Genomic DNA, 12,144 nt, shown 5'->3' with positions numbered 1-12,144 from the left:
AAATGTGATGTCCAAAGCTCCCAAGTATTATATGGTGAAGGGAGAGCTTAACAATATTTGCTTAATTCTTCAGTGAAGTACCCAGGCTCACCCCACAGTCACTGTCACCCTCCTGTTACTGTCCAGACTTGTCACAGTGAGACCCAGTCATGAGACACATGACAGCATCAGTGACACTTCATGCCAAACTGTGTGTCCATGTCACACCAGAAAGGATCAAGCCCTTTACAAACCCCAGGGACAACCAACGTGTCCTCACACCAGCCTCTGTACCCACCAGCTCCACACTCCTGCAGTGATTCCCAGAGGAGGGGCATTTTCTTTTGTTCAAGTCCTCTGCTGCATGGCTCCCGCTTCGTCCTGCTTCTTTGAAGGGTTTCCTAGAGAGAGAGCCACCGAGGAGCCTCCATGGTCACTAATTTAGGTTGGTAGTGCCCAACTGACCACCAACTGAGACCCCCTTAGTACTACAGCTGGATGTTCTTCCTTCCACCTCTGAGATCTTGGGGCCAGAGTCCTGGATCCCTGCTTTTGCCAGGCCCTGAGCTGGTGCTCAACGCGTTTGTTTGATTTTCTCCTGTCTCCTATGCCCCGTGGTTATCTAATCTCATGGCCAGGGCTTGGGACAGCCTGAGAACGCTGGTGCACACCCACCCTATTTACAAGCACACGTGGACACAGATTTATTGTTATTTATAAGCACACGTGGACACAGATTAGCAGATTTCTTTACATACTTTATTTAGATTTTGGGAGTTTCCATGGATTTTTTTTTTTTTTAATTACTGAATGTATTGGTTGAAGAAATTCTTGCTTCTGACAGCTCCTTAAGGTACATATGTGTGAAATGTGTTATTATACAATAATGCATATCAGTGGTAACTTTTAAAAAGTTTCTTAGCAATCTGTATAGCAGTCCACAGTCCTAAAATGTCCTTTTAACAACTAAAAGTGTGCAGACCCCTGCGATTCCCACAGAAATTACCCAAGTTTATCTCGCAAGATTTATCAGGTAAGAAAATTGCCCTTTTATGACTGGGTATTCTCAGCAGCATGCAGGGGCAGAGGCTGCTGTGATGAACTTCCCCCTTTGCCCCATTCCTGTATCTGCACGCAGTGATAATTAGGCAAGAAAATCGGAGCATTTCAGAGAAACTCTGACGTCGAATGCCTGTTTCTGAGCGCGTTGTATGTCCCCGTGTGGCTCCCCAGGCCAGCGCTGGGCAGCCAACTGGTGGGGATGCTCCAGATGGGGGCTGAGGGTTTGGGAAGGGGATTTTAGAATCACAGCATCATAGAGGTTGGAGAAGATCTCCAAGATCAGCTGGTCCAACCATCCCCCTATGACCAATGTCACCCACTAACCCATGTCCCCAAGCACCACGTCCAACCTTTCCTCGAACACCCCCAGGGATGGTGACTCCACCACCTCCCTGGGCAACCCGTCCCAGTGCCTGCCTGCTCTTTCTGAGCAGAAATGTCTCCTCATTTCCAACCTGAGCCTCCCCTGGCACAACCTGAGGCCATTCCCTCTAGTCCTATCGCTGGTTACCTGTGAGGAGACCCCCAGCTCCCCACACCTTCCTCTCAGGTAGCGCTTTCAGGAAGCCCTGAGGATAACAGCATTCAGATAGATATAGATATATGGATATTAATGACACGGTCTGCCACAGCAGCATTGTCCCGTCCCTGCAGTCACCCTGCCCGGCACCCAACCACCGGGGAAAAGCCAAACGCGACCGCGACCCCCGGGCAGGGCAGGGCGGGCTCGGGACCCCCCCGGCAGCACGGCGCGGCCCCGGGGCGGGCCCCGCTGATGTCAGGCGGGACGGGGGAGGGAGGGAAGAGGGAGGGAAGGGAGAGCAGGAGGGAGGGCAGGCAGGGAAGGAGGGGGAGCGGCCGCCGTGTTCCGGGTCAGGCGCGGGAATGCGCGGCGGCCGCCAGCAGCGCTGCGCCCGGCGCCCCGCGATGCCCCTGCGGGGACGGCAGCGGCCCGGCGCCGAGCACTGAGGGGGGGGCGGCCGCTCCCGGCTCCTCGCTCCCGGCTCCGCGGCTCCCTCGGCCGTCCCCTTTCTGCCAGCCTCCGGCGGCCGCCTCGCTCGCCCCGGGGGCCCCGCTGCTGGCCGCTGGATGCGGCTTGCCCGCCGCCTCCCCCCCGGCGGGGCGTCGCGGCGATGTTTCACTGCATCCCCCTGTGGCGCTGCAACCGCCATGTGGAGTCCATCGACAAGCGGCACTGCTCGCTGGCCGCCGTGCCCGAGGAGATCTACCGCTACAGCCGCAGCCTGGAGGAGCTGCTGCTGGACGCCAACCAGCTCCGGGAGCTGCCCAAGGTGAGCGGGGCGAGCAGACGACCCCCCGGTAATCCCCCCGGGGGTGTTCGGGGCTTTGGGGGTGCGGGCAGGTGCCCGGGGGCAGCGTGGGGCGGGAGGGGGCAGCGCGGCCATTTCACGCCGGTTGCCGCTCGGCTCGGCCCGGCCCGCCCCAGCCCGAGCGGATCCTTTCACCCCGACCCCATAAAGGAGGGGAATGGAGGCAGCGTAGCCCTCCCCGCTGTAAAACACCCCCCTCCGGCAGCCAGCACCGTGCACGTCCCTCTGCAAGACTCCCTGAAACTACCTTGCGCCTCTGCCTTCCCATCGCCACAGCCCCCCTTTGCTTGTCAGCGCCTCGCCTCCTCCAAAAAAAACCACCACAAAACCCATCCAGATTCCTGTTTATGCAGCTTTCTGATAATAAAAAGCGACGCTTCTCTCAGCCCAGCTTCACGGCGCTTGGGACGTGCAGGCTGGCACCTGGTGGCTTTGCTGGAGAAACTTTATGGCAGGATACCTCAGCGCGATACTCGGCCACCCGGCCGCCACACAGCGCGATCCACGCTGGGCTTGGTGAACCAAGGGCGTTTTTCAGAGCTTCCTCTTGAAACTTCAGGCTCCTCGCAAGCCTGTGGCTGGTAACACGAGAGGGGAAGCGTTATCGAGAAGCTGGACCTCGGAGTGTGAAACTTGCCCTGCCGTGGGAGCTGAGCAGCCGAACTTGGTAGCCAGAAACACGCTCAAAAGCACCCTTGTTTCTGCCTGAACCAAAGTTGGTCTGTTCACGCTAAAACTTAAACAGCGTTACTTTTTTTTTTTCTTTTTTCCACACTCATTACTCTTACGTAAACTTCTTCTCACGTAAGGAGAGTAAGTATGAGGAAGAAGTCCTTGCACAGGCAGCAGTAAAGATGTTTAGTTGAAATGACTTATTATGTATTTGGCTTTTTCTTCTGAAAAACCCAGAAACAGGTTTGTGCCTTGTTGTGACTGGGCTCTTTATCCTTCTGAAGTAGAGCAAAACTGGTTTACATAGCCTCAGTGTGGGTGCTATTTTTACTTCCAGCAATTTCTGCTGGCTTTGTGCACAGGCTAGGCGCATGAGCCTTTTTTTTTTTTTGTGTGTGTGTACTGGACTTTTTTCATAGTGCTGGCTTTCAAGCTTGTACCCTTTTTATTATAGGAGTACTGAATGTGTGTGGTTTCAATCCCACTGCGAACCATGGCTCTCCCTTTGAAAAAGAAACCAAGCCCCCCAAACTGGTGCCTGTGTACAAATGCAAATGATGAATGCGGATATGTCTGTTGGTGGTGGTATTACATACAATTTATTTCTGAAAACAGACTGCAGCTATTCATTGTTTCTCTTCTTCCTTGAACTGTAACTTACGAAGTGGCCTTTTTTGTCCCATGATGACTGAAGAAGACCACTTCTTCCCATTACTTAAATATATGTGCATATTGAGTCCCATACATGTGAAAAACAAACAAACAAACTGGAAGGGGGACCAGAGCATTGTAGTAGAATCAAGGAAATAAAGTTGGAGATTTTTTTTCTTACGTGCATGGATCACATTACAGTAGTGCCTAAATATACTGTAGGAATATGTTTGTGGGGTTTTGGCTGTGGTAGGAGGAATCCGGTGAAATACATTCTGCCTTCTCTACAACATAGGAAGGCATTTTTATTAGGGCTTTCTGCAGTGACCTATGAACTTTCCTCATCAGTTCCTTATTAGTGGTTTCTGATAAGTGGAATGTAGTGCCTTCACCTCGGATAAATGTTGACTCTGTAGGTGTTTCAGGTACAAAAATTACAGCTGCAGTCCTGGATGTGATACCAATCTACTGAAGCTGGAAACAGATGGGAAGAACCTCGCGTGAAATTTCTGCTACAAAATTCTCCTATAGGAACCTGGCTCGGGAGAATAATGGAAGATTTTTCTTTGAAAGTTAGCTACAGGATAAACTGTTGGTTCTCTGTATTAGAAGGTTAGTGTGATGAAAAGTGCAGAACTGGAAATATGTGCGAAAAGCAGGGACACACCATGCCTCCTGCACAGCAAACACTGGGGAAATCATGAGGGTGTGTAATTAACAAACTGTTAGGTCAGCATAGATCTTAGTAGTCATGAGGCCCTTAATCTCCTGCGGTGCATTATAATGGTCTTACCTTGCTTAAGTTTCCTATCTATGTGGATAAAGGCAGCAAGGCAAAATGAAGCCATGATTAGGCTCAGTTTGGTCCTTAGCAGGTCCGGAGACTTGTTTAACTCTCAGTGACTTGCTCGTTAGACAGATTCCCATACTTGACAAAGTCCTGAAGTTCACAGCGATCTGCGCTGATTCCCAGTGAATCATCTGCAGACTGCTGATGCCGTCCGTGATGTATTCCGTAACACCAGTGAGACATTTGTGTTGCTGAGATGTTCATGATCATCCTCAGGAAGTTTCTGCTCACCGTGAAATAACGAGGAAGAATCACTCTGTAGGCTGTTTGACTCACAGTGGAGGTTACAATAGCGGAATGAATGAGCAAAACCGTAACTGCTGCCCTGCTCTTCATTCTGTGCTTTGGTAGTTTAGACCTCATCTTCCTGATGTGGGGAGGAGCGCTCTGAAATGGCTGTTACAGCAGGCAGGAGGTCTTGTGAATATTCCTCTGGAGCCAAGCAGGTATCAGTGAGATCTTTTCCAAGCCTGGCCACGCAGCAGCTCCGAGACACTGATGCCTGTTTTATCTCTAGACATCTGCTTTCCTTCCACTTGTGCATTTTTTTTTTTGCCCCTTAGAGCTTTCTAAGGCAGATAAATAGCAGCGCGTGGCACATTGGAATAGATGGACTTTCTGCGTTTGTTTTCCTTCCCGTGGTATGTACCAACAGAGTCTACTACAGGAGGGTGTAATAATTGCTGGAAGGCTCTGCTGGTTGCTCTCAGGTTGATGGGGCAGCTTGTTTTGGATGCACAAACTTCCCCCTTCTCACCTGTTTCTCCTTGACCCCACCTGTGTTAAGTACCAGCTTCAGTTGGTTGGTTACACCAGTGAAAGAATACTCTACAGCACACCCCAAAACCCCTGTTTTGAGGTACAGAAGTAGTCTGAGGCTTCTTTAATGTGCAATATTTGCTAATGAGCTTAGTAGTATTCTTGTAGGGCAGCAGGGCATGGCACAAGCTAAGATCCTATGCAAAACAAACAAAAAATAATAATAATAAAAAAAAATAAACTCAAAAATCCCCCAAAAGACAGAAAACAACTTTAAAAAGTGCTATAGGGTCATGATTGGAAAAGACCAGCAGAAAAACTCAGCAACACTGCTGCATTATGAGAGTCATCTGAGCTATCCCTAGGAGAGGAGAAACAGGAAATAGTCTTGAATTATTTTGAAAGAATTACTTTGTTGGGTTTATTTCTGTTGTGTTGGCTGGCCAAAGCGTGTGGTAGAAGCCTTCACTTGTTTGTGAGGGGACAAGAAGGGTTGATCTGGAAAACATTTGCAAAAGTGATGTCCAAGAAGAGATGTCTCTGCTCCCCGTTATTTCCGTTCCTCACCTTTTTGTCTCCTTTGGGTGTTAATGCACACATGGACCGAGACAAGAATGGGCAAACGTGGCTTCTCCGACCCACTTTTTCCTGCGTATTTTTTTATATATACCAGTCATCCTCTTAGGAGTACAAGTTAGTCATTTTTATTTGTACTGTAACTTAAAAAAAAAAGCTTTTTGCTACTGCACAGCAATGCTTTTGGTTTCCCTTTTCGGTAAGTACTGCTGATCTTTTCCCAGGCCTCCCTAACCGCTCTGCCCCATTCCCCAGATTTCTTCTTCCTTCCACTCCCCAGTGACCTGACAGAGACCTTGCCTGTGCTCGTGCTGACAGCGCCCTTTCTTCTCTCTTGCCACCGGTGTCCCAGGCTCCTTGCCCTTGTACCTTCCCTTCCTCCCCTGCCCTTCAGTGTCCCAGGATCTTGCTCACTTCCTAAACAGCCCTTTCTGCCTTGCGTTCCTGCTCCTTGCTTCCTCTCTTTCACATCCCTTCTGTGCCTGATTCTTGGCTGCCCTTATTTTTTTTTTTCCCTTTGGACTCTGCTCTCTCCCCTTCCTTTCTCCAGCCTCGCAGACTCCATCTCCTGCTCCTGCCCTTCCTGCAGGATGAGCCAGCCTGGTGGGATGTGCTGGAGGAGCAGGCTGTACTATTAAGCTGCTGGTGGTTTTCCACAATACTGAGGTCTCTATATCCCTTCTTGGCAGATGTGGCTATTTTCCCACAGAACAGCAATTTCTAGCTGTCAGCACGCTTCTCACCGCTTCTGCTTTACAAGACAAATTAAAGAGCTGCGCCCTTCAGTCTCCAAAGGAAGGCCTTTGTCTAGGGCCAGTTTTGTAGAGGGTGGCTCTCCTTTAAAAAAAATCCTCATCCCTGTTGGATGTGGGATATCCTAAGTGCCTTGCAGTGAATGTTTGGTAGATCTGCTTTGATTGGGAAAAAGCGTATGCGGTCACCAGCGTGCACAGAGCAACATCAAGGTGTAGTTTGTGCTTTTCTCTTCAGCCTGGATCGTTTTTATTTTCCTTGAGTGAAAACTTGGAGGCTAAGCTGTGATGTGTAGCGTGTCATTTGCTACGTGTCAAGAACTACACTTCACTGAGGAACAGGCTTTCTGGCAAATTGCTTTGATGGAAGAAAATAACACATTCTGCATGCTGCATTTCAATAGCTAATCTCATGAAAAGCATCAGGTACAAATAGGGTGCTTTCAGTGCTATAGCTCAGTCTGACGTCCATTAAATGTTGTCTCCTACCTTAGAATTTAAGGGCCAGGACATGCTGTCAGCTTCATTTCGCTGTCCGAGGAAATTTCTGCATTGTTTTTGTTTTCTTCTTCCCTGTTTTGCAGAAAATTGCAATTTCTTATGAGCCTTTGAATGCAGTATTACATTGTAGCTTTTATCTTAAATCACTCGCTTGTTTTTTTGCGTTGGTGAGTAGTGGAAATAGCTTGACTCTTGTTTTGCTGCTGTTTTGTCTCGTGACTGCTGTGTTGTTTTCCTCAAAGGATAAAGACCACTTTCCTATGAGACTTTGTGCAGATGTTGTTTATGTGAAAACTCCAGTGGGAAAAGAAAAAGAAAAAAAATAAAATGTTATGTGTGCACTTAGTTTAGCTTGAGAGTCTGCTGAGCTCTTTCTTCCTTTGGAGATTATTTTTGTGTAGTGTTTGTGGACATAATCTGATAGAATCGTGGCACTTCTCTGAGCTTACCCATAACAGTGTCTGTGATTTTTATTTCTTGGTGCTATATGCTAATGCTTTTCTGTAGGGTTCCTTGGCTGATGTGAGACCTCTTCCCCAGGAGAGCTGCTGAGGCCCTGGCCACCTCCCGTGCCCCAGTTTCCGTCTGACAGAAACCCAAGCCGAGCACTCGGCTCGGCAGCAGCTCTGCGTCTCTTTGTTACCTGTGGTGTTGAAATCCCGGGTGCTGTTATCGTAGCAAAATCTTCTGAAGGCTCCCTAAGGAAAAAGCTGCTCCGTTCTTCCCACACCACACCTTGTTTTTTGAAAATACCTCTTTTAGGCAAAATTTCACTGTTCTACCATAGTTTCTTCCATTATGCAACCACAGGCCTGACGGACGCTTGGTTGACGGCCAGTAGGCAGCTGTGGAAAGTAATGATACACTAAACCTCTTTTAGGTTTGTGCTTACGGGTTGTAACTGTCCCTTCTTAAAATGTAAACGTCTAGAGCATTTTATTTACTTTTTTTCAAATTTATAGATCTCATTGGGATTGTGGAGCTGTGGCGTGACAGCTCCCACGGCTGGAGTGCTGCAAGGAACAGATGTTGGCTCTGTGAGGAGAAGAGACCAGGAAGGCAAAGAGAGGGAGCACTGTGCACTGATGATAACTCCTAACACAGGTGGTGGAGGAGTCAGTGAACAGAGGTGCTGCGCTGGGCCGCTGCTTATAATCAAGAAAGGACAGATCAGGATGTGAAGGTCAGGGGCACCGTGGCTGTAGTGGCCATGAGATGGTCGAGTTTGGGATCCTGAGAGGAGGGAGCAGAGCAAAAGGCAAGATCTCAGCCATGGGCTTCAGGAGAGCATATTTTGGTGTGTTCAGGAATCTGTTTGGAGGAATCTGTGGGATACTGTTCAGGAGAGCTGGCTGACTTTCATCGATTGCCTCTGATCTCAAGAAAGACCATTCTGATAAGCAGAAAATGAAGCAAAGGTGACAGGAAGTGTACAAGGATAAAGAAGAGCTCAATGACACTCAGACCAAAAAAAAAAAGTATAGAACAGGTTGGAGCATGGACAGGTGACCCAGGGACACTGTATGGGGTTAAAAGCACCAAAGCCTGTTTGGAGTTGGATGTGGGAAGGGTTGATAAGGACAAGAAGACAAGCAGGGACCTCAGCAGCAAAAGGAAAAAAGTGTGATCCTGCATTTGAGTGAGGCAAGTGACTTGATGACAGAGGACACTGAAAAAGCTGAGGTGCTCAAAGCCTTCTTCATTTTGGCCTCTACTGCTGAGACTGGCCCTCAGCAATCCCAGGTTCCTGAGACAAGTGAGGAAAGTCTGGAACAAGGAAGACTTGCTTTTAGGTAAGGATCGGGGTTAGAGAACATTTAAACAACGTGAGCATATGCAAGTCCATGGGACCTGGTAGGAGACACCCATGAGTGCTGAGCGAGCTGGGGAATGTCACTGTGAGGCCACTCCTGATTATATTTGAAAGGTTTTGGTGATCAGGAGAAGATCTGCAGAACTGGAAGAAAGCAGATGTTCCCCAGATCTTCCTGTTAGAAATAGGAGTGACTACAGGCTGATCAGCCTCACCTGTGAAGGTGCTGATGAAAATCCTCCTGGAAGCCAATACCAGACATGTGAAGGAGAAGAAAGAGGTTGGAATTAGTTACTATGGGTTTATGAAGGAGACATTTGCTTAACCACCTGATAGCCTTCCACAATGAGGTGAGTGGATGAGGGTGAAGCAGTGGATGTTGTTTGTCCTGCCTTTAGCCAGGCCCTCAGCCCTGTCTCCTGTAACACCCTCATAGACATGCTGATGAAATATGGGGCTGGGTGGGTGGGCAGCGAGGTGGACCGAAAAAGGGCTGACTTGCCAGGCCCAAAGGGTGGCAATCAGTGGCACAAAGTCCCAACAGGTCCCTAGTGGTGTAACCAGACATTGATACTGAGGCCAATATTATTTAACATCTTTGTTAATAACCTGGGTGCTGGGGCAGAGTGCTCCATCAGCCAGTTTGCAGGTGATACAAACCTGGGAGGATACATCAGGGGGTTGTGCTGCCATTCAGAGGACCTTGGCTCAGGGGGATCTGGTTGGTGTGTATCCCACCATCCCCCTATCCTTAGTTAGCATGGGATGTTTTCCATGATGCAGATAGATTTGTCCTGTTTTTCACTGTTTGTGCACCCTTAAATTTTGAGCTTTCCTTTTAACACTGATAGTGCCGTGGTGTTTCTCACATCTTGCTGTAAATCCTTGAAGAAATATCATCACTGTACAATTGGAACAAGTGTGTGCTTCCAGTTAACATCAGAGAATTACGGCAGTCTGAAACTGTGCTCTGTGTGCACAATGAAGCTAATGTTACTGAAAGTTTAAGAAGTGTTTTCAGTATGACAAATGCTACGTAAAATACTTTGTAAGAACACTTCCAACTTTTCAAGTGGGATGTCTTGAGAATACTTACTTCTTGTAAAAAAATAATTTGAACATAAAAACATTTGTGAACATAATTAATTACTACGAGTGTGCAACATATGCTTGATCATCAAAATAATGTTTTATAGAGAAAAATCATCGGATCTTTATATTAACATCCCTATAAACACAGACTGCTGTGTTGAAGGATCCACATTTTTGTCCTGTAAAGGGTGTTTTGTTGAAGAAGATTGGTAGAGCCCCCTTCTCTGTGGGATGTATGTACAAGGATAAGGCAAGGTTTGGGGCCAGAAATTATACAAATGTAGCTCTGAAATAAGTTTTATGATAATACATAGTTATTTTTCTAATTATATCACTTGGTCTAATAAAGATGTTAACCTCCTGCCAACAATCTTGTATACTAGAAGAATGCATGCTACACATTCATTAGTGAGATTAAATGTTTTGTGTTTTTTTTTCTTCTCTTCAAAGGGCAAGTGCATTTAACTGCAATGAATCTGTGTTTTGTTGTAGCAGACGCTTTCTGGCCTGTCTGAAAGGCAGAGATATTTCCTCCTGTCTTGGTACTCTAATGGCCACGGCATCACATGCTTGCTAAGCTGTATTGCCTCTGCTTTATCAACATATAGGAGAAAATAAATCCTAAAAAATAAGAGGTAACCTGTTCATTGCTCGGTGGAGCAGCATTTTGGTTCTCTTCTGTACAGCAGGAAGAGAAGGTGAGTGGTGACAACCTAGGTCCTGGAACCAACCCATCATTGACTCTATTTCAGAAGGTGGCAGACCCTTTGAAAATAGGGGCCAGAAAAGGGACAGGTTGGTGTTGAATGCCAGCTGCAGCGAGGCAGCTGTTGTCATCTGTGCTCTTCCTCCTGTAGACCTTTCCTCACCGCACCCCTTCTGCCTGGCTGACCCTTCAGGCAGGGCTTTGAAGCGTCACTGGAAGGGGAGATAGCAGTTGTAACATCTGGTTCTGGTTAGGATAGGCTGTGAGCTTTCATTAATCCTTTAGTTTGTCATGAAAATTAATCATTTTACTAATGGTTCTTGGGGATTCCCGCCTGAATGCCTGCCCCTGTGCTTTCTGCCATTATTATTCATGATGGCAGACTTGGTGCTAGGATGCTGCAATACCGAAGTGCAGTTTCAGCATATTCCACAGCTGTGGTTAGCACATATGAAACAGTCTTTCACCATGCCAAAAACCTGTAGCAGTTCTGTTTCTGCCATGAAACACGGGAGGACAGAATGAGAGACCTCAGGTGCGTGGAGCAGATGTACTTTTGCTGTCTTTGCTGAGGGGAGCTTCATTGCTGGAGAGAAAATCCAGCAGCTGCTTCCAGAAACACTCGGAGATAGAGGCATCAACTGCATGGCATGGTGACTCTGCTGTTCTGCACTGCTAATTAGTCCCTGTCCTCACAAATCGTTTCAGTAGCTTGCTTGGTACTTAAGTTGAAAATTAGCTCGTGTTTGTCCCAGAGGAGCAAGAGGGATCAGCGTTCGTGAAACCGCTTAGGAACTGTCCCTGCTCACAGGTGAAAGCAGCCGAGGTGACTGGAGGGATCCTGATGTATATCCTGATATATCCTGATATATCCTGTCTATCCTGATATAGCAAGCTTTGGTAAAGTCCACACCAGGCTTCACTGGAGCCTGCCAGAAGCTCACTACACCTCATAAATCCAGAAGAGGATCCTACTTCCTAAGTATTCGTTGTGCACCTCATTTGGATGTCCTCAAGCACAGTGGGGGCTGCAGGAGTGAGTTTTGTGGGTAGAGGCAAGGAGCTGCCCCATGTTACTGGCAGTGGTCTCTGGGACGGATTTAAGGTGAGGATGTAGAGGGTTAGTTAGTGAGTTGGGATGTAGTGTTGGTAAAGGTATGGCATCGATGTGTCCTGTTCTCTTGGGACCTGTAGTGCTGAATCACCTCTACGTGTGGTCAAAGGATCGACTGCAGACGACTTCTTTCCCCATCCCTCCCTAAAGGGTAGTGGAAAAGGAATGAGGAAGAAGTTGCCCTTTCCTCCTCGTGCTTGCCCTGCTTGCAAGCACGAGGAATGTGTTTGTAGGTGTGCCTGTGCAAGAACTTACTAACCACGTCCCTGGGAAGCGGTGCATTCAG

General features: G+C 47.9%; 1 protein-coding gene across 1 annotated transcript in view; it reads left to right on the top strand.

The window, feature by feature from the left end:
- Positions 1-1,854: 1,854 nt before the first annotated feature.
- LRRC1 (leucine rich repeat containing 1) overlaps positions 1,855-12,144 on the top strand; it is a 68,234-nt gene continuing 57,944 nt past the window's right edge. Inside the window, exon 1 of the mRNA XM_068678385.1 lies at positions 1,855-2,333. Coding sequence (XP_068534486.1) covers positions 2,175-2,333 — 159 coding nt within the window. The 5' untranslated portion in view covers positions 1,855-2,174. The remainder of the gene's footprint in view (positions 2,334-12,144) is intronic.

Source organism: Anas acuta, chromosome 3 (genome assembly GCF_963932015.1).
Source record: "Anas acuta chromosome 3, bAnaAcu1.1, whole genome shotgun sequence".
Lineage (NCBI taxonomy): Eukaryota > Metazoa > Chordata > Aves > Anseriformes > Anatidae > Anas > Anas acuta.
Note: the sequence above shows the minus strand (reverse complement) of the source record. Positions and strands in the feature narration are given on the sequence as shown.